Source organism: Babylonia areolata, chromosome 20 (genome assembly GCF_041734735.1).
Source record: "Babylonia areolata isolate BAREFJ2019XMU chromosome 20, ASM4173473v1, whole genome shotgun sequence".
Lineage (NCBI taxonomy): Eukaryota > Metazoa > Mollusca > Gastropoda > Neogastropoda > Buccinidae > Babylonia > Babylonia areolata.
In genome coordinates, this window is record NC_134895.1 from 4380660 (window position 1) to 4400701 (window position 20042).

A 20042-nucleotide genomic window follows, 5' to 3' on the forward strand; every position below is an offset into this window, starting at 1 on the left:
ATGAAAAAAGCTCATGTAAAAACTGCATCCAGGGCATGCAACATGAAAAGAACAGTGTGAAGTGTTGCTTGGGGAATAGGAAGAGAGGCTGGTGAGTAAAGTAGTCAGAGAGGACGAGAGAGAGGTCGAGAAAAAATAGATGGGCAGATAATAGAAGGAGAGGGAAAAAGAAAGAGAGACAGAGAGGGAGGGGGTCAGGGAGGGAGAAGGGACTGTGAGAGAAGAGGAGAGAGAGGGAAAGACAGAGAGAGACAGACAGCGAGAGAGAGGGGGGGGGAGAAATAAGGAGAGAGGGGAGGGACAGACGGACAGATGGCTGACAATGAGAGAGAGAGAGAGAGAGAGAGAGAGGGAGGGAGGGAGAGAGAGAGAGAGGATGGAGAGATAAAGAGAGAGGGGAGAGAGAGGGGGGGAGAAAGAGGGAGAGGGAGAGACAGACGGACAGGTGGAGAGAAGGCAGACACTAACACACACACAGAGAGAGAGAGAGAGAGAGAGAGAGAGAATCCTCTATCATTGTCCTCACCACCCCACAAACACCCTACAAACGCAACCACAGGGACCTCCTTATGGCTATTAGTCCCGAATGTTCAGCCCGTAAGGTGCCACTGTTTTCAGTCTGTCCATCCACTTTTTTTCCCTGGTTTGTCTGACTGTGTGTGAATTTCCGTGAATATGTTCTATGATGATACATTTCATGTTAGTGATTGTGTGGTTGGATTGGTTGAAGTGGCGTGTGAGTAGGGTGCCTGTGTTCTGTTTGATGTGATTGCGGTGTAAGTAGAATCTTGTCTTGAGAGTGTTCTTTGTTTCTCCTATATATTGTGCTTGCTTGCATTTATTACAGAACAGTAGGTAAATGATGTTGCTGCTGTCGCACGTTACGTGTTGTTGGATTTTGAATGTTTCGTGTGTAGTGTCACTAGTGAATGTGTCTGTTTCCTGCATGTGATCTTTATATATATATACAACAAAACGTAACAAAACAAAGAATAGTAACAGCACAAAAACAACAAGGAAAAAAAGTGACCAGCAACAACAAAATAAAACACGAAAACAAAACAACAACAAGAAAAATCCAGCAGAATCACATGAGAGGCACAGTTCGGCAGGCAGCGGAGAAGGACGTCTTGACCAGCCACTCCTTGAGAGCCGCTTGCCGAGACTTGCTCTCCGAGCTGGGACACAGGAAGCGAGGCAATGCCGCCTCCTCCTCCTCCTCCTCCTCCTTGTCGCCACCGTCAGGCGCCACACGCACCCCAACCCCAAACCCTGACCTCCGACCTCTCCCTCTCATCATAGCAGCGTCCTTGACCCCTTCCACCTTTGACCCGGAAGGCTGTTTGGCCCCGGGTTTCCCGGTAGCTCCGGGGGCGGGCCTGGACACTGGAGGGTTGGGGCTGGTGGTTGCCCTTTTGGAGACGTTCCCTCCTTGTTTCCTCCCTTGGTTCGGAAGAGGAGAGCTCCCGCGCTGCGGTGACCCATGACCCGGAGTCAGCCCCCGACCTTGACCTTGGGTTTTGCTGGCGGCGCGATCTTCCCCACCGCGCCCGACCTTGCCCTCCACGAGGTCCTGCTGAAGGGAGCGGTGCCTCTCCGCCACGGACTCCCCGTCGTCGTCATTGCTGGAGATGGTGACGTCATCCACCCAGCAGCGGGGGCGGGGCGTGCGTGAGGAGATGGCGGAGGAGGCGTCTGATCGGCAGCTGGAAGGTCTGGATGGGGAGGGCGAGGGAGTGGGGGTGGTGGTCCTCTTCTTGGCGCTGGACTGTCTCTTGGAGGAGGAGGAACCGGGCACTGAGAGCAAGGCCTGGGGCCTCTGGCTCGCCTTGAGAAGGGTGGGGGGGTCTGTTGAGGTGGCGGACGAGGAGGAGTAGGGAGGAGGGGCTGAGCTGTTGGTGGTGAGGACTTCCTCCTCGTCCGGGGGGACCCCCATCAGGTTGACCCGGGGCACAGCTTCTGGAGGCGTCCATCGTGTTGGACGAGCAGCTCTTCTGGTGAGGACAGATTCGACAAAAAAGAAGAAGAAAAATAGATAAATAGCTAAAGAGAAAGAAAGGGGGAGAAAATAAAAAGAAAAGAAAGAAAACTGTCTTGTTCATGTCCGGGGTTATGTCCACAGGGGGGGGGGGGGGAGGGGATGGGGGGCGTTGCAGGTTCGGGGGGTAGGGGGTGGAGGGTCTTTCAGACTGGCGTGCGTGCAGCAGAGAATCTTGGTCAGTTGAGGAGGGGTGGCGTGCGTGCAGCAGAGAATCTTGGTCAGTTGAGGAGGGGTGGCGTGCGTGCAGCAGAGAATCTTGGTCAATTGAGGAGGGGTGGCGTGCGTGCAGCAGAGAATCTTGGTCAGTTGAGGAGTTTGTCACTGTTTATTCCGTTTTTGTTTCTTTTGTCGTTTTCTTTCTTTTGTTTTGTTCCCAGTTGTTTTTATTCCGTATTCCGTTGTTCTTTTCTTTTTTTTCTCTTTTTTTTCTTAAAAAAGAAAATGTTTTGGTTTTCTTTCACTTTCCTCTATTATTACAGGCCCTTCGTTTTGTCTGATTTCTTTGTTTCCAAACCCTTCTCTCCAGGTCTTTCTTTTTCTTTATTACTGTTATTTTCGTTCCTTTTTTTTTTTTTTTTTTTTTTTTTTTGCGATTGTCTTTATACCCTTTCATCGCCAGTCAATTTAGCGTGCAAAATTCCCTTGTGCTACAAACACAGAAAATATGGAGTCTAAGAATAGCTGGGGATTCCCCCTGTGATAATATGTAGAAAATATGGCCTCGAATATAAAGAGCAGTATGTTCATGGATAACAGACCCATGATCTGGTCACCCTTCAGTGACATGGGTCCTCTACCAAGCTGCTGCATAACTGCGAGTTTGGCAGTGAAAGGGTTTTAATTTAACTCACTCAGTACGGCCAGTCCTCTCTTCTCCTCTACACAGACACCTCGGATGTCCAGTGGGTGTCTCAATGACCCAACCTTTAGCTTCCATCGTCAGAATTGTGGTATTCTTTGTCAACATTCACCTTCCGCTTGCAATATTTTGATGATGGTAATTGGGGTGAAACGCTGTTAACGTCGTCTCTTTCGCCGTTCGTATGGAGAGAGTTAACCTTCTTTTTCTTCCTGCTTCCTTTCTTCCTTTCGTTCATTCTTGGTTATACTCTTGTCACTGTTACTTTCTCTCTCTGATGAATGTTCCTTTCTTTGTGTATCTTCTTTCTTCTGCTCCTTTTATCCTTTCTTTCATTCTTTCTTTAGCTCTTGTGTCTTTCTGCATTTTATTTCTTGTGACTTCTTTTTGTTATCCGTATTTTGCTGTCTCTCCTCCCACCCCACCCCCCTCCCCCCAATCCCCCACCCCCAACCCCCTCAACCCCCTTCCATTGCTTTCTGTCTTTTTTTTGCATCAAAGAGAAACGGAAAAGCACGAGGGGTTAATCTGTCATTAGACCCGTCAACCGATTGGTAGTCAGTCCAGCTTACAACAATCCCTGCCCTCAACCCTCACCCCACCCCACCCCCTCCCCCAGTCCACATCAAAGTCACTTTCACACCACCGCCCCCTGTGGTGCCAAACACTCAACAGGCACTTACAACCGATTACCGGTGTAGCAGCCTATCCGCACCTCCCCGCTGTATATTGTTTTTACCCCGGGGTCAAATCTGTCCAGCTGAGATTAACTCTGGGTTCTGTGTAAACTAGCGTGGAGTGACTCCTCGTGGGTAAAGTGCTACCGGTCAGATGTGACCCTTTACCCCCTAACCTGGATTGTACCCATCCCCGTTGTGCACATGGGGGTCATTATAGAACTGATTGAAATGGCTCCCAAGGGGGTAAGTTTAACCCAGTTAGAATCTGTTTCTCTTTTTCTTTTCTTTTTTCTTTTTTTTTTCTTTTTTCTTTTTTTTTTAATTGGAACTATTATAATTGTAAAGCGCTTTGAGTAAATTTATTTGATTGGGCGCTATATAAATGAAATCATTATTATTATCATTATCATTAGTAGTAGTAGTAGTAGTAGTAGTAGTAGTAGTATCATTATTATCATCATCATCATTATCATTATCATTTTTATCATTGTCAGTAGTAGTAGTAGTATATTTAGTACTACTATTATCATCATCATCATCATCAGTAGTAGTAGGAGTAGTAGTATTGTAATCATTATTATTACCATTATTATTATCATTTTTTAATACCAATACAGACCGTCAAAGCAGAACTTCCCCAAAGTTCACTTCCGGAACGGCTGTAATGGAGACAGTTAAGTCAGAAGAGGAGGTCAGTGAAGGCCAGCCCACAATGACTCCCCCCCCCTCCCCCAACACCCCCCCACACCCTCCCACCCTCAACACCACCACCATCACCACCCCTCTTCCTTTTTTTTCCGCAGCATCATCAGACCCGCAGAAGGAGAGTAATTTCCACCTGGGAGAGCCACGGCCAGAATGACGACCCCCCCGGGGGGGGGGGGGGTAAAATAACATAGCAAGGGGGTGCACTTTGACGCTGTAACACCGCTGTGAGAGAGAAGTGAAAGTGACAAGCAGAGGGCTGGCCACATGAGAGTGACAGTGCCTAAGCCCACAGTCAATGAAGCGTGTGCAATAAACAGTACGTGTAGTAGTAAAGACGGCTGGTCAGTGACCCGTGTAGCAACCTGGGCCATTGGGCGTCTGATTGGAACGTGGCAGAAAGGGTCATTCCTGTGTAAAAAAAATAATATGAATAAATAGGAAAAAATTAAAATATATATATATATATAATTATAAAAAAATATTAAAAAAAATACTTGCCACGGGCAATTGTTATGTGACCATCTCTTTCTCTGTCTGTCTGCCTGTTTGTGTGCTTATCTATTTCTGTCTATGTCTCTCTGCCTCTGTCTTTCTCTCTGTGTCTCTGTCTCTCTCTCTCTCTCTCTCTCTCTCTTTGTGTCTCTGTCTCTGTCTGTCTCTCTCTCTCTGTCTCTGTCTGTCTCTGTCTCTCTCTCTGTCTCTGTCTCTCTCTCTCTCTCTGTCTCTGTCTCTCTCTCTCTCTCTCTCTCTCTCTCTCTCTGTCTCTGTCTCTCTCACTCTACCCCCTCCCCCTCCCCCTCCCCCTTCCTCCCCTCTGGATTCGGATCTCTTCCCACCACCCACCCTCCACAACTCGCGTGTGCGCACGTGTATATATATGTGTGTGTGTGTGTGTGTGTGTGTGTGTGTGTGTGTGTGTGTGTGTATGCTGTGTGTGTGAAATGCGTGTGTGTGTGTGTGTGTGTGTGTGTGTGGTGTCCCCTTTCTCCAGGAGCAGAACGTATACAAGACCCGTTCACACACAGACACACAGAGACAGACCTGACTTGACAAAAGGAACACCTGTGGTTTTCACAATGGGCGTTTGAACCTGGACACCCCAAACACACACACAGACCGCCCCCCCTCCCCCCATCCCCCCACACACTCACACACACACACACACACACACACACACACACACACACACACACACTGTCATAATGCCAGAAGGTCAAGCTCTACCGCTGACATACCAGACAATTGCTCAATCCGCGTGTTGTGTGTGGGGGCCATACTTCCACTTGAATGGCTCGCAAGCTGTTATCACGGGCAGATCGCTTTTCTGTTGAAAGGAGACGTTCAGATGGTTCTTTCTTTCTTTCTTTCTTTCTTTCTTCTTCTTCTTCTTCTTCTTCTTCTTCTGCTTCTTCTCTCAGTGTGTTTGAATTGTCTCTTTCTGTGTTTCTTTTCTTCCTTCCTTACTTTTTTTATTTTTTTTTTTTTTTTTCGGTTCTGTCTGGTTTTGTCTTGGCCAATGACTTACGTGTGTGAGTTGTTAAATTTGAGACTCTGTGTGTGTATATGTGTGTTTGTTTGTTTGTTTGTGTGTGTGTGTGTGTGTGTGTGTGTGTGTGTGTGTGTGTGTGTGTGTGTGTGTGTTTTGAATATTTGTTTTTGCGTGTGTGTGCCTGTGTGCATGTGGTGGCATATCTCTGTATGACGTTAGTAGCAAAACATACAGTACAATTATCAGTAACAGACTTCAAGAATGGATAAAATAATCAAACTGGACAGGAGAGCACTAAGCAAGGTTTTAAAAAAGGCTTATTCTACTGTTGATCATAATTCATGTTTACACTGTTAGCACTGATACAGAAACAGTTCTGTCTGAATCGTTATTTGCATGTTGAATTCATCGATTTCGAAAAGGGTTTTGATTCTGCAGATAGAAAATCACTGTGCCCTATACTCTGGAAGAATGGTGTAAAAGGTAAGCTTCATAGATGTATTCATAGCATTCTGTCAGTGTCAAAGCCAGAGTTTGATGCAGAGCTAAATTGACTGATTACATTAACTGTAGCCGAGGCGTGAAGCAAGGAGATGCCTGTAGTCCTGTGTTGTTTTCTTTGTTCATTAATGAGTTAGCATTAGAAATTATTAGAGAGGGAAAACATGGTGCAACACATGACTATGTAGAGTTGTTTTTATTGTTATTGGCTGATGATGGTGCCTTATTGTCTGAAACCGTTATTGGCTTACAAAAGCAGCTGAATACTTCGTCTCGTGCAGCCTCTGCGCTGCATTTAAAAGTGAACATGAGTAAAAGTAATAATGTATTATAGTATTTAGAAAAGGGGGGTTACTTAGCTGCCAGAGAAAGATGGATTTGTAATGGAGCATCTATGCCTGTAGTGAATGCATGCAAATATTTAGGAACTAATTTTGCTACAAGACTGAGTTTTGTGGCAGGATGTGCTGATCTAGCCAGTAGAGCCAAAAACGCCTTGTGTATTCTACAGGAATTATACAAGTTGAAAAATAATTCCCTGAATGCGCTTTCAAAGTTATTTGATTCACAAGTTAAACCCATGTCACAATATGGTGCTGAGATATGGAATTCAGATAATGCAGCATTTCTTTGTGAACAAGTACATTTTGTTTAGGCTAAAAAGGTTTTTAGGAGTAGAAATGCGAACACCTAACGATTTTGTATATGGAGAAACAAACAGGTACCCTATCTATGTAAATTCATGTATAAGAGTATAAGTTATTGGCTGAAGTTAACGAGAATGCATGAGTCTAGATTACTACACTTTTTACTTGATCTGGATGCACGTGACAAAAGAAACTGGGTTTCAAACCTCCGCTGTAAATTATCTCTCTTTTTTAGATTTGGTTACGTTTAGGAATTTTTTAGAGTGTTTGGAGAAAGGGTAGTTGCATGCAGATGACTGGAATGGGATTTTCATGTTAGTAACAGCGAGAAATTTAATATTTACAGAACATCCTGCACCGTACCGGATATCAAAAAGGATTTTTACGTTTTAACATAGATCGACACTTAAAGTATTCAATGGCAAGATTCAGGCTTAGTATTTCTGAAATTCCAGAACACTATCACCGATATAGAACACAAATTGCAACCGAACTAATGCGCAAACTTTGCAACAAGGAAGAAGAAAATGAAATGCATTTCGTCCTAACTTGCCCTGTCCTGCATGACTTAAGAACAAAGGTATATATCATCCAAAGTCTATAAATTTCCCAGCCAGCTTAGATTAGCGTTACTCATGGTTTCTCGGCATGAACAGAACATTCGCAATTTTTCAACTTTTTTGCTTAAAGCATTTAGACTGCGATCAGCTCTGATGTCTTAGAATACTGAAGTTTGTTCTTGATGATATGACCGCTTATTTCTTGTTGTTTTTCTTACATGATCATGTGTATGTACCCCTTCATGAGGGGCAATGGCCTATGTATGAATAAATTATCCGTATATATATATATATATATATATATATATATGTGTGTGTGTGTGTGTGTGTGTGTGTGTGTGTGTGTCACACATACAGCACACACACTCCACGGATACGCACACGCACGCGCACTTATTACCATCACCATAGAGCTACTGTGACAATGACATCGTCATCATCATCATCATCATCAATATCACCACCGCCACCACCACCACAATCACCATCATCACCTCCATCACCATCATCATAACAAAAAAAACAACAACAACAAACACAAAACAAAAACCCAATAACAGTATGAAAAACACGAAGAAGAAAAAAAAGTCAGTAACAAGTGACGACAATCTCTCCAACAAGACAAAGACCTCACCTGTCACCACCAACACCAGCCTCCTTCTCCTTCCCTCGGGACTCCGTCTGTCGGGCGCCGCCCCCGCCTGCAGACCGCTTTGACCTGCACGGCCCTGACCTCTTCTTCTGTGACCTTGACCCGGCTGTATTGGATCCCAGTATCTCCTCCTCCTCCTCCTCCGCCAAGACTGGCTCTACTTTGACGCTGACGTCACAGTCGTTGCTCTCTTCCTCCTCCTCCTGGATGACGTCAGAGATGTGTGACGTCACCGGGATCAGCGTGACGAAACGGGGGGAGAGCGGGGAGTGGGTGGCGGGGTGGGTGGGGCGGCAGGAAGGGGACAGCACCCCTACCCGGTACTCGCAGTTGCTGAGCTCCAGGGTTCTCTGGATGTCCGGGTGCTGCCACGGGCTGCCTCGCAGGTGGTCGAACCTCCCTGAGGAGGATGATAAGGAGGAGGTGGTGGGGGTGGTGGAGGTCTCAGTGCCGGGACGGCGGGTCCGCATGGAGCTGAGCAGCAAGGATCTGTGGCTGTTGTACAGGATACTGCCATTCCGTGTCGGTCCGTTGGTGAGTGGGTGGGGGTGTGGGTGTGGGGGCCTCCCCCACGTCTCCTCCTCCCCCCTCCTCCCCCTGCTGCCCCTCCACTCTGACGTCATTGGTCTGGAGGTCAGGCTGATTTCCGGGACCTGAGAGGGGGATCCCTGAGAAGGATGGGGAGAAGAAGAAAAAGAAGAAGAAGAAGCAATGGAGGACGAGGCGTATAACTGCTGCTGGTGGGATTGCTCCAGCTCCAGCTGCAGCACCGTGTTGAACAGTCTGCGGCTGCGTTCCTTCAGGAGGCAGCTCTCTGCGCGGGCGGACCTGGCCCGGTCAGGGAGTCTGGGCTGGCTGTTCCGGGGAGGGTGGGTGTCGTCACTTTGATGCTGATGCTGGTTCTGGTTCTGGTGGTGGTGGAGGGTGATGGAACTCTGGCTGGAGCTCGGGAAACTCTGGCACGACTCTGTGAGCCCTTCCTCCGTAGGGGTGGAGGAGGTGGTGGTGGAGGAGGTGGTGGTGGTGGTGGTTGGGGTGGGATCCTCTTCCTCATCCTCATCCCATTGCAGCCTGCACCGGGCGGGTGTGAGCTTGGTGGGCCCCGGGGTGGGGGGTCTGTTGTGAAGTGGTCTCCTGGGCGCCGTGGACACACTCATGGCTCACGTCTCTGGGGCCTGCAAGGACAGGAGGAGTTCAGTTCAGGTCAGGTACTGAAGGAAATGTCACTGCGTTCGGACAAATCCACATACGCTGCACCACATCTGCTAAGCAGATGCCTGACCAGCAGCGTAACCCAACGCGCTTAGTCAGGCCTTGAGGAAGATTTTTTTTTAAGTATAAACAACTAAATGGATACATAATTCAATCAATAAATCGTTAAACAAATAGCTAAATAAATGAATTTCTTTCTTTTCTTTTTGTTAAAGTAAGCCAATTGATAATGAAATGAAACGAACTGCGGGGGGGGGGGGGGGGGGGGGGAAGGATAAGAAAAGAAAAAAATACAGGAGAAGCGGTTGAGTCAGGGTATGTCCCCCTTGACGTACTGACGTCTGCAGTGGCTGGGGAATTCATGAGGTGGGTTCTCTGTGGTTCCTCCCCAATCCACGCTCGTTGTGAATCAAGTGAAGTAATAGAGAAAGAAAGAGAGAAAGACAGAAAAAGTGAACCGACTTGCACTTTAACTGTGTGTTGGCGCTGCACTGAGGGCTCCAGGTCTTTGTCTCTTAACCCTTTCACCGCCAGACTCGCATTTATGCACAAGCTGGGTAGAGGACCCATGTCACTGAAGGGTGACCAGATCATGGGTCTGTTATCCATGAACCTACTGCTTTTAATTTCGGTGGTAGGTCAAGGCCGTATTTTCTACACATGGCAAGAGGAATTCCCAGCTATTCTTAGACACCATCTTTTCTGTGTTTATAGCACAAGGGAATTTGCACTCTGAATTGACTGGCGATGGAAGGGTTAAACCCTTCCCCTGTGAGGGATGAGCACAGTGATATTGCATTGTGTTGTATTGTATTGTATTGTATTGTATTGTATTGTATTGTGTCGCAGGGTCTGCAATATCAACAATAACAACACGATTCTGGATTTGTTCTGCTCACTTTGCTATATTATTTCTCAGCTTTATGACAGTAAGTTACAGCCCTACCATTGCCCCCCTCCCTTCCTCTTCGCCTTCCTCTCCCCTTTCCTCTCCCCCTTCCTCTCCCCATTCCTCTCCTTTTCCTCTCCCTCTTCCCCTCTCCCTCCTCTCCATTTCCTTTCCTCCTTCCCCTCCCCCTTCCTCTCCCCTTCCCCTACCCCTTCCTCTTCGCCTTCCTCTCCTTTTCCTCTCCCCCTTTCCTCTCCTTTTCCTCTTTCCTCTCCCCCTCTCCTCTCCCCCTTTCCTCTCCCCCTTTCCTCTTTCCTCTCCCCCTCTCCTCTCCCCCTTTCCTCCCCTTTTCCTCTCCCCCTTTCCTCTCCTTTTCCTCTCCCCCTTTCCTCTCCCCCTTCCTCTCCCCATTCCCCTCCCCCTTCCTCTCCCCCTTTCCTCTCCTTTTCCCCTCCCCCTTCCTCTCTCCCTTTCCTCCCCCTTCCTCTCCCCCTTCCTCTCCCTTTCCTCCCCCTTCCTCCCCCTTCCTCTCCCCCTTCCTCTCCCTTTCCTCCCCCTTCCTCTCCCTTTCCTCTCCCCCTTCCTCTCCCTTTCCTCCCCCTTCCTCTCCCTTTCCTCTCCCCCTTCCTCTCCCTTTCCTCCCCCTTTCCTCTCCCCCTTCCTCTCCCCTTTCCTCTCCCTTTCCTCTCCCCTTTCCTCTCTCCCTTCCTCTCTCCCTTCCTCTCTTTTTCCTCTCCCTTTCATTTCCCCTTTCGCCTCCCCCTGGTCTGATCGCTAGTCATTCGAATGAGACGATAAACCGAGGTCCCGTGTGCAGCATGCACTTAGCGCACGTAAAAGAACCCACGGCAACGAAAGGATTGTCCCTGGCAAAATTATGTAGAAAAATCCACTTCGACAGGAAAAACAAATAAAACTGCACGCAGGAAAAAAAAATATAAAAAAGATGTGTGGCGCTCTCAGTGTAGCGACGAGCTCTCCCTGGGGAGAGCAACAAAGATTTCACACAGAGAAATCTGTTGTAACAAAAAAAAAAACAGAGAAATACATATACATGAGCCACCAATATCAAACTGTGTGTAAAGGGTCCAAGCACTAAAGGTGGAGGTCTAAGAGGAATACTACCCACCCCGGAACACGGAAAAGCAATTTCACAGTCCGGGCATAAACCATCGACGCTTCATGCTGGATGCTATCGATCTAAGTGTCGAAGTGACTAAACCACTTCACGTCTTCCGTCACTAACCGACAAAGCGGTATGGATAGACACAAAGTTAACTCACTCAGTACGGCCAGTCCTCTCTTCTCCTCTACACAGACCCCTCAGATGTCCAGTGGGTGTCTGAATGACCCAACCTTTAGCTTCCGTCGTCAGAACTGTGGTATTCTTTGTCAACATTCACCTCTTCAGCATAAGAGCGTCTCGCTTGCAATATTTTGATGATGGTAATTGGGATGAAACGCTGTTAACGTCGTCTCTTTTGCCGTTCGTATGGAGAGAGTTAACCCAGCTGTCTTGCAATCTGCAATACGTGTCTGTGACTGTGTGGGGGGAGTCTGGCTTCTGAAGCCAGCTCTAACTCTTGCTGCTCCACGAAGATTGAAATAGAGGACCGGCCAGAAACTGTTTGGTCAATGCCGGCAACTCACTTCCACTTACCTATGCCACTCTCCCGTCTTGCGATATTAATTCCCTGATAGCTGTGTTGTATTGCTGAAGTTCTGTCCTAAGGACCATACCCGTAATGCTCAATTTTTTTTTTCGTTTTCATGGATGCAGTATTTCCTCTGGTGTGTCATGTGATATTCTGCTGTAGTGTGTCATGTTATTCTACTCTATGCGTGTCATGTTATTCCACTGTAGTGTGCCATGTGTGTCTCTACTGTAGTGTGTCATTTCGTATCATACTCTGGTGATGTCATATGTTATTCTGTCACATTGTATAATTGTTGAGCCTCGTCTCTCTTGTCCTCCCAGAGACATGTTTTGTACTGCTCTCTAAATAATCATTGATTTTATCGTCTTTCATTGTCATTATCATCATTATCATTATCTGTTGCCAGCAGCAGCAGCAGCAGTAGTAGAAGTAGTAGTAGTAGCAACAGCAGTAGTAGTAGTGGCAGCAGCAGTAGTAGCAGTAGTAGTAGAAGTAGTAGTAGTAGTAGTAGTAGAATTAGTAGCAGCAGTAGCAGCAGCAGCAGCAGCAGCAGCAGCACTAGTAGCAGTAGTTGATGTTGTAGTGGTGGTGGCAGCAGCAGTAGTTGTAGCGGCGACTAGAGGGTGAAAACTGATGATACAAACATATCAAAACCTCTGTCCCCATCTCTACCCCCTCTTTCTCTACCCCCCCTACCCACCCCAACCCTCTGTCCCACGCAACTCAGCATTCGCCAGTGACAAACTCTGGGATGGTATAGTTTCAGTTTCTGTTTCAGTAGCTCAAGGAGGCGTCACTGCGTTGGGACATATCCATATACGCTACACCACATCTGCCAAGCAGATGCCTGACCAGCAGCGTAACCCAACGCGCTTAGTCAGGCCTTGAGGAAAAAAAAAAGGTGAATAAATAATAGATAAGCTTACACAAATAAATAAATAAATAAATACATACATAAATAAATAAATAAATAATAACTATAATGTTAAACAAAGGTGATAAATAATAGCTAAGCTTACACAAATAAATATATAAATAAATAATAACTATAATGTTAAAAAAATATAAAAAATAAAAAAATGTGTAGTGTTGCAACACTTCCAAGGTGGGTCCCTAACGCCCACCCGTTTGTGTTGGGAGAAGACGGAAGCTGTTGACACGCTCCCTGAGCACAGGGCCAGCAGAAGGAACTCAGCCTGTACTTACCACCACCACCACCACCACCCCTCCCATCACCCCCCTCACCTCCTCCCTTGTCACACTTCTCCGGCTCAGGCGGTGACAGGTCTATATTAGCTCAACCCCCACACCTGCTTGTTTTCTCCCCCCAGGTTTTTAAGTTTCAGTTTCAGTTTCAGTAGCTCAAGGAGGCGTCACTGCGTTCGGACAACTCCATATACGCTACACCACGTCTGCCAAGCAGATGCCTGACCAGCAGCGTAACCCAACGCCCTTAGTCAGGCCTTGAGAAAAAAAAAAGTGAATAAATAATAGATAAGCTTACATAAATAAATAACTAAATAATAATTATGATATAAAAAGGTAGTAGTAATGATAATAATAATAAAATAGTAATAATGATAATAAATAAATAAATAAATAAATAAGAAGGCGAAATGATCACCTTTCAGCTGAGCGCACCATGTATTGTACTGTAGTGTGTGACTCTGTTTTGTCACAACAGATTTCTCTGTGTGAAATTCTCGGGCTGCTCTTCCCGGGGAGAGTGCGTTGCTACATTGAGAGCGCCACCCACTTTTTGTATTTTTTTCCTGCGTGCAGTTTTATTTATTTTTCTTATCTAAGTGGATTTTCTCTACATAATTTTGCCAGGGACAACCCTTTTGTTGCCGTAGGTTCTTTTACGTGCGCTAAGTGCATGCTGCACACGGGACCTCGGTTTATCGTCTCATCCGAATGACTAGCGTCCAGACCACCAATCAAAGTCTAGTGGAGGGGGAGAAAATACTGGCGACTTTGCCGTAATTCGAACCAGTGCGCTCATATTCTCTCGCTTCCTAAGCGGACGCGTTAACTCTAGGTCATCCCTCCACTTCCTTGCCGTCCGTTAATCTTCAAGCCTTCAATCGTTCAAGGGCTGAAACGTTGTACATTGTGATCTAAACAAGTCAATATACCTTTAAATGAAGTTATGTTCTAAATATTGCTTTGGTCAGCCGTTTCGCCACATATTTTGGCGGAATTCGATAAATCTTTGGCGAATCAATGATAATAGCACTGATACAAACTTGAAAAATCGCTCAGATCCTATTTTCATTGCTCGTATTTTGAGAGTACATATGAAGGAGAGGTTTTGTACCTGTTGTCCCATTTCACGACATAACGATGCAGGAACTACGTACACTTGTACCTGTGCGAAGTGGTTTGGTTTCGGCTTCCCTAACAGCTTTTTTATACCATGGGCAAATTTATTACATAACCTATTAGGAGAAGTTACCAATACGTGATATAAGAGCAGCGTCCGATACGGAGCATAGAAGTAAACCGCAACACATACTGTGGGGACAAATGTCCCACACAGAACATAGGAGCAACTTCCCATACAGACCATAGAAGTAAGTCCCAGCACATACTATGGGGACATATTTCTCACACAGAATATATTGGAACAACTTCCCACACAGAGCACAGACATCAGTCCCAGTACATACAATGGGGACTAATTTCCAACACAGAATATATACGGAGTCACGGGAATAAGTCCCAACACATTATGGAGACAAATTTCCCACACAGAATATTATAGGAACTTCACACAGAGAGTTACAGAAATAAGTCCATACACATATCACGGGAACAAATTTCCCACACAGAATATTATAGGAACTTCACACACAGAGAGTTACAGAAAAAAATTAATAAGTCCATACACATATCACGGGGACAAATTTCCCACACAGAATATTATAGAAAACAACTTCCCATACAAAACACAGAACTGAGTCACCAACTCATAGCACAGGAAAGTTCTCCACACAAACATACATCTCACGAGACACAACCACAGGCTTGGTTCCCCAATTCCTTTTCCAAAAGGCCAGTGGCTGCTCGAAGGGAGGTACTGCTGAGGACAATAGGAACTTGGTGGAAACCCAAACACAGCAAGCAAGGCCTGTATTGATTGATTGATTGATTCTGACCAGTAAAGAAAAAGAACAAAAACACTGCTAGGTAGCTTATCGATCTGCTGATATGGAGCTTTATTGCGTGTGCTGTTCACACGCCTGACGACAACAGAAGACGAAATAATGAGTGGACTCGGTTTTCTGCCAGTGAGATAGTGGCTAGGGAACCGTGAAGGAGGGGTGAGAAGGGGGTTAAAGCTGTGCCACACGTGGGTTATGACTGGAACAGTTTTGAAGACTTGGCTGAAGTGTTCTGCTGGCTTTCAGCTGTTAGGGTCCCGTTTTGTTTTTGTTTTTTCGTTTTTGTCGGTTGTTGTGGAGTGGGATTTGGGTTTTTTTCATGCTGTGCAATACACGTTTCCATGTAGCTGTGCAATACACGTTTCCATGTAGCTGTGCAATACACGTTTCCATGTAGCTGTGCAATACACGTTTCCATGTAGCTGTGCCTGTAGCTGTGCAATACACGTTTCCATGTAGCTGTGCAATACACGTTTCCATGTAGCTATGTAATACACGTTTCCATGTAGCTGTGCAATACACGTTTCCGTGTAGCTGTGCAATACACGTTTCCATGTAGCTGTGCAATACACGTTTCCATGTAGCTATGTAATACACGTTTCCATGTAACTATGTAATACACGTTTCCATGTAACTATGTAATACACGTTTCCATGTAGCTGTGTAATACACGTTTCCATGTAGCTGTGCAATACATGTTTCCATGTAGCTGTGCAATACACGTTTCCATGTAGCTGTGCAATACATGTTTCCATGTACATGTCTTGGTGTAGCTGTGCAATACATGTTTCCATGTAGTTGTGCAATAAACGTTTCCATGTACAGGTCTTGGTGTAGCTGTGCAATACACGTTTCCATGTAGCTGTGCAATACACGTTTCCATGTAGCTGTGTAACACACGTTTCATGTACAGATCTTGGTGTAGCTGTGCAATACACGTTTCCATGTAGCTATGTAATACACGTTTCCATGTAGCTGTGCAATACACGTTTCCATGTACATGTCTTGGTGTAGCTGTGCAGTACACGTTTCCATGTAGCTATGTAATACACGTTTCCATGTAGCTGTGCAGTACACGTTTCCATGTAGCTGTGCAGTACACGTTTCCATGTATAGGTCTTGGTGTAGCTGTGCAATACATGTTTCCATTTAGTTGTGCAATACACGTTTCCTTATACATGTCTTGGTGTAGCTGTGCAATACACGTTTCTATGTACAGGTCTTGGTGTAGCTGTGCAATACACGTTTCCATGTAGCTGTGCAATACACGTTTCCATGTAGCTGTGCAATACACGTTTCCATGTAGCTGTGCAATACACGTTTCCATGTACAGATCTTGGTGTAGCTGTGCAATACACGTTTCCATGTAGCTATGTAATACACGTTTCCATGTAAAGTGTGTCCGACTGTGTGTCCGTCTATGTGTCCGTCAGTATGTCCCACCCCTATCACACATACATACACATACATCCACCCAAACCACCCGCCTACATACACACCCCACGACACCCCCTCTCCCCCCTCCACACACACACACACACACACACACACACACACACACACACACACACAGACACACACACACACACACACACACACACACACACACACACACACACACAGACGCAACTCCCTCCCGCATCCCACCGTACCCCTTCCCCCCTCCCCACCCACACACAATTAAACAAACAAAGAGACAAACAAGTACACGCATTCCAACAAGCAGGCAGCCTAGCCAGCTATTGCCCAGTCGGCTCTGACGACCAGACCAGCACGTGGGGAACAAGACAAAGTTGGTTATCCTGTAGAAGATCGAAGCACAGTAAAGGCAGTCAGTCAGTGGTTTCCATTCACGTGTCTTCCATCGGCCATCAAACCAATCTGCCAGACCAACGACCAGCGCTGAAGGGCGCTTGATGAAGGTATTCAATGGCCATATAGCAGTCGTCAGGTGGGATCTTCAAAGGAGAGAAAGCGCATAGAGCTTCAAGAATATGCGTCTTAATAAATAAATAAATAAACAAAGGACACAAAGAGAATGCCATATAGCAGTCGTCAGGTAGGATCTTCAAAGGACAGAAAGAGAACGCCACATAGCAGTCGTCAGGTGGGATCTTCAAAGGACAGAAAGAGAACGCCACATAGCAGTCGTCAGGTGGGATCTTCAAAGGACTGAAAAAGAACAGGGGTGATCGTGTTGGAAGTATGAAGAGAACAGGGGTGATCGTGTTGGAAGTATGAAGAGAACAGGGATGATCGTGTTGGAAGTATGAAGAGAACAGGGATGATCATGTTGGATGTATGAAGAGAACAGGGATGATCGTGTTGGAAGTATGAAGAGAACAGGGATGATCGTGTTGGAAGTATGAAGAGAACAGGGGTGATCGTGTTGGAAGTATGAAGAGAACAGGGGTGATCGTGTTGGAAGTATGAAGAGAACAGGGGTGATCGTGTTGGATGTATGAAGAGAACAGGGATGATCGTGTTGGATGTATGAAGAGAACAGGGATGATCGTGTTGGATGTATGAAGAGAACAGGGATGATCGTGTTGGATGTATGAAGAGAACAGGGGTGATCGTGTTGGATGTATGAAGAGAACAGGGATGATCGTGTTGATGTATGAAGAGAACAGGGGTGATCGTGTTGGATGTATGAAGAGAACAGGGATGATCATGTTGGATGTATGAAGAGAACAGGGATGATCGTGTTGGAAGTATGAAGAGAACAGGGATGATCGTGTTGGATGTATGAAGAGAACAGGGGTGATCGTGTTGGATGTATGAAGAGAACAGGGGTGATCGTGTTGGATGTATGAAGAGAACAGGGGTGATCGTGTTGGATGTATGAAGAGAACAGGGATGATCGTGTTGGATGTATGAAGAGAACAGGGGTGATCGTGTTGGATGTATGAAGAGAACAGGGATGATCGTGTTGGATGTATGAAGAGAACAGGGATGATCGTGTTGGAAGTATGAAGAGAACAGGGATGATCGTGTTGGAAGTATGAAGAGAACAGCGGTGATCGTGTTGGAAGTATGAAGAGAACAGGGGTGATCGTGTTGGATGTATGAAGAGAACAGGGGTGATCGTGTTGGATGTATGAAGAGAACAGGGATGATCGTGTTGGATGTATGAAGAGAACAGGGGTGATCGTGTTGGAAGTATGAAGAGAACAGGGGTGATCGTGTTGGAAGTATGAAGAGAACAGGGGTGATCGTGTTGGAAGTATGAAGAGAACAGGGGTGATCGTGTTGGAAGTATGAAGAGAACAGGGATGATCGTGTTGGAAGTATGAAGAATAAAGTAGGAAAAGGGATCGTGGAGAGAGAAACAGGAGGGGGGGTGGGGGACCGAGGTGGAGGGGGGGGAGAGGAGTTGAAAAGGGGAGGAGAGGAGAGAGAGAGAGGGAGAGAAGAAAGAGAGAGAGGGAGAGAAGAGAGAGAGGGAGGGAAGAGAGAGAGAGGGAGGGAGAGAGAAGAGAGAGAGATGAACAGAGACAAAGAGATAGATAAATCAGAGACAGAGAGACTCAGAGATAGAGAGACTCAGAGACAGACTCAGAGATAGAGAGACTCAGAGACAGAGAGACTCAGAGATAGAGAGACTCAGAGACAGAGAGACTCAGAGATAGAGAGAGGAAGGGCTGGCATGCAGTGACAAGTGTATTGTCCAACACTGAAACTCCCCAGTGATTTCCATTCACTCCCATGACACGCTTCCTCTCCACAAGTATTTCTTTCTTTCACTTTTTACCTTCTTGCTTTCCTTGCTCTTCTTTCTTCCTTATTTCTTTTTTTTCCTTCTTGCGTTATTATCTTTCTTTATTTTCTTCACCTTCACTTTTTTGTCTTCTTTACTTTTAACCTGTCAAAACCCAGTTCTTTTTCTTTTTTTTTTCTTTTTACGCCAATGGCTACCATTCATTCACGAGCCTACACCATTATTAAAACGTCCATCACTCAACTCTAAAAGACGCCTTCTCCAAATGGGTGAATAAAGATGTATTGTATTGTAATGGATATGTCAGTGCTGTGTGGTGGTTTTTCTTCAAGCTTGATGTTTTATGCATTTGCAGGTTCGTGAATAGCATTCGTTTCCGAAGGAACTAAAAGAAGGAGCCTCCCTGCCAGTTCTTTTATATCAGGCAGAAGATCTTCGGGGTATGATTTGAAATGGTTTATTGCTGACCATCTTTTGCTCACACAGACTAGCTGTTTCCTTTGACTGAGAGAGCTGTCAAGATTTGACTTGTGAAGCGTCTTTGAACTTGCCTTCTGACAGTTTGTGTCTGCGGCGTGTCGCACTGAGTGTGTGTGTGTGTGTGTGTGTGTGTGTGTGTGTGTGTGTGTGTGTGTGTGTGTGTGTATGTGTGTGTTCGCGCGCTTGTGTGTGTGTGTGTGTGTGTGTGTGTGTGTGTGTGTGCGTGTGTGTTTGTTTGTGTATGCGTGTGTGCGTGTGTGTGTGTGTGTGTGTTTCGTTTGTGTATGTGTGTGCGTGCGTGCGTGCGTGTGTGTGTGTGTGTGTGTGTGTGTGTGTGTGTGTGTGTGTGTATGCGCGCGCGCGCGCACATAAACACGCGAGTACCCAAGCTTTTGAAGATTGATGAGTCAGTGCATCCATGTGACTGCAGGATTTCTCCACATCTGGACCATTCTCCTGTCAGTCAACAACTGTTGATATTTACGTACACACCACCACCACTAACCACTCTACCCACCACCACCACTAACCACTCTACTCACCACCACCACTAATCACTCTACTCACCACCACCACTAACCACTCTACCCACCACCACCACTAACCACTCTATCCACCACTAACCACTCTACTCACCACCATCACTAACCACTCTACCCACCACCACCACTAACCACTCTACTCACCACCACCACTAACCACTCTACTCACCACCACCACTAACCACTCTACCCACCACTAACCACTCTACCCACCACCACCACTAACCACTCTACCC

The 20042-nt window shown here is 46.2% G+C and overlaps 1 protein-coding gene across 3 annotated transcripts in view; it reads right to left on the reverse strand.

Moving 5' to 3' along the window:
* Nucleotides 1–396: 396 nt before the first annotated feature.
* Nucleotides 397–20042, reverse strand: part of LOC143294795 (uncharacterized) — a 35713-nt gene continuing 16067 nt past the window's right edge. Inside the window, exons 1-3 of one of the 3 annotated variants that reach the window (XM_076606278.1) lie at nucleotides 14903–15056; nucleotides 8120–9312; nucleotides 397–1994 (exon numbers count right to left, since the gene is read on the reverse strand). In XM_076606278.1, coding sequence (XP_076462393.1) covers nucleotides 1088–1994; nucleotides 8120–9294 — 2082 coding nt within the window. In that variant the 5' untranslated portion in view covers nucleotides 9295–9312; nucleotides 14903–15056 and the 3' untranslated portion in view covers nucleotides 397–1087. Of the gene's footprint in view, nucleotides 1995–8119; nucleotides 9313–14902; nucleotides 15057–20042 lie in introns of those variants that run through there. The other 2 variants (XM_076606279.1, XM_076606277.1) reach the window with 2 other exon arrangements.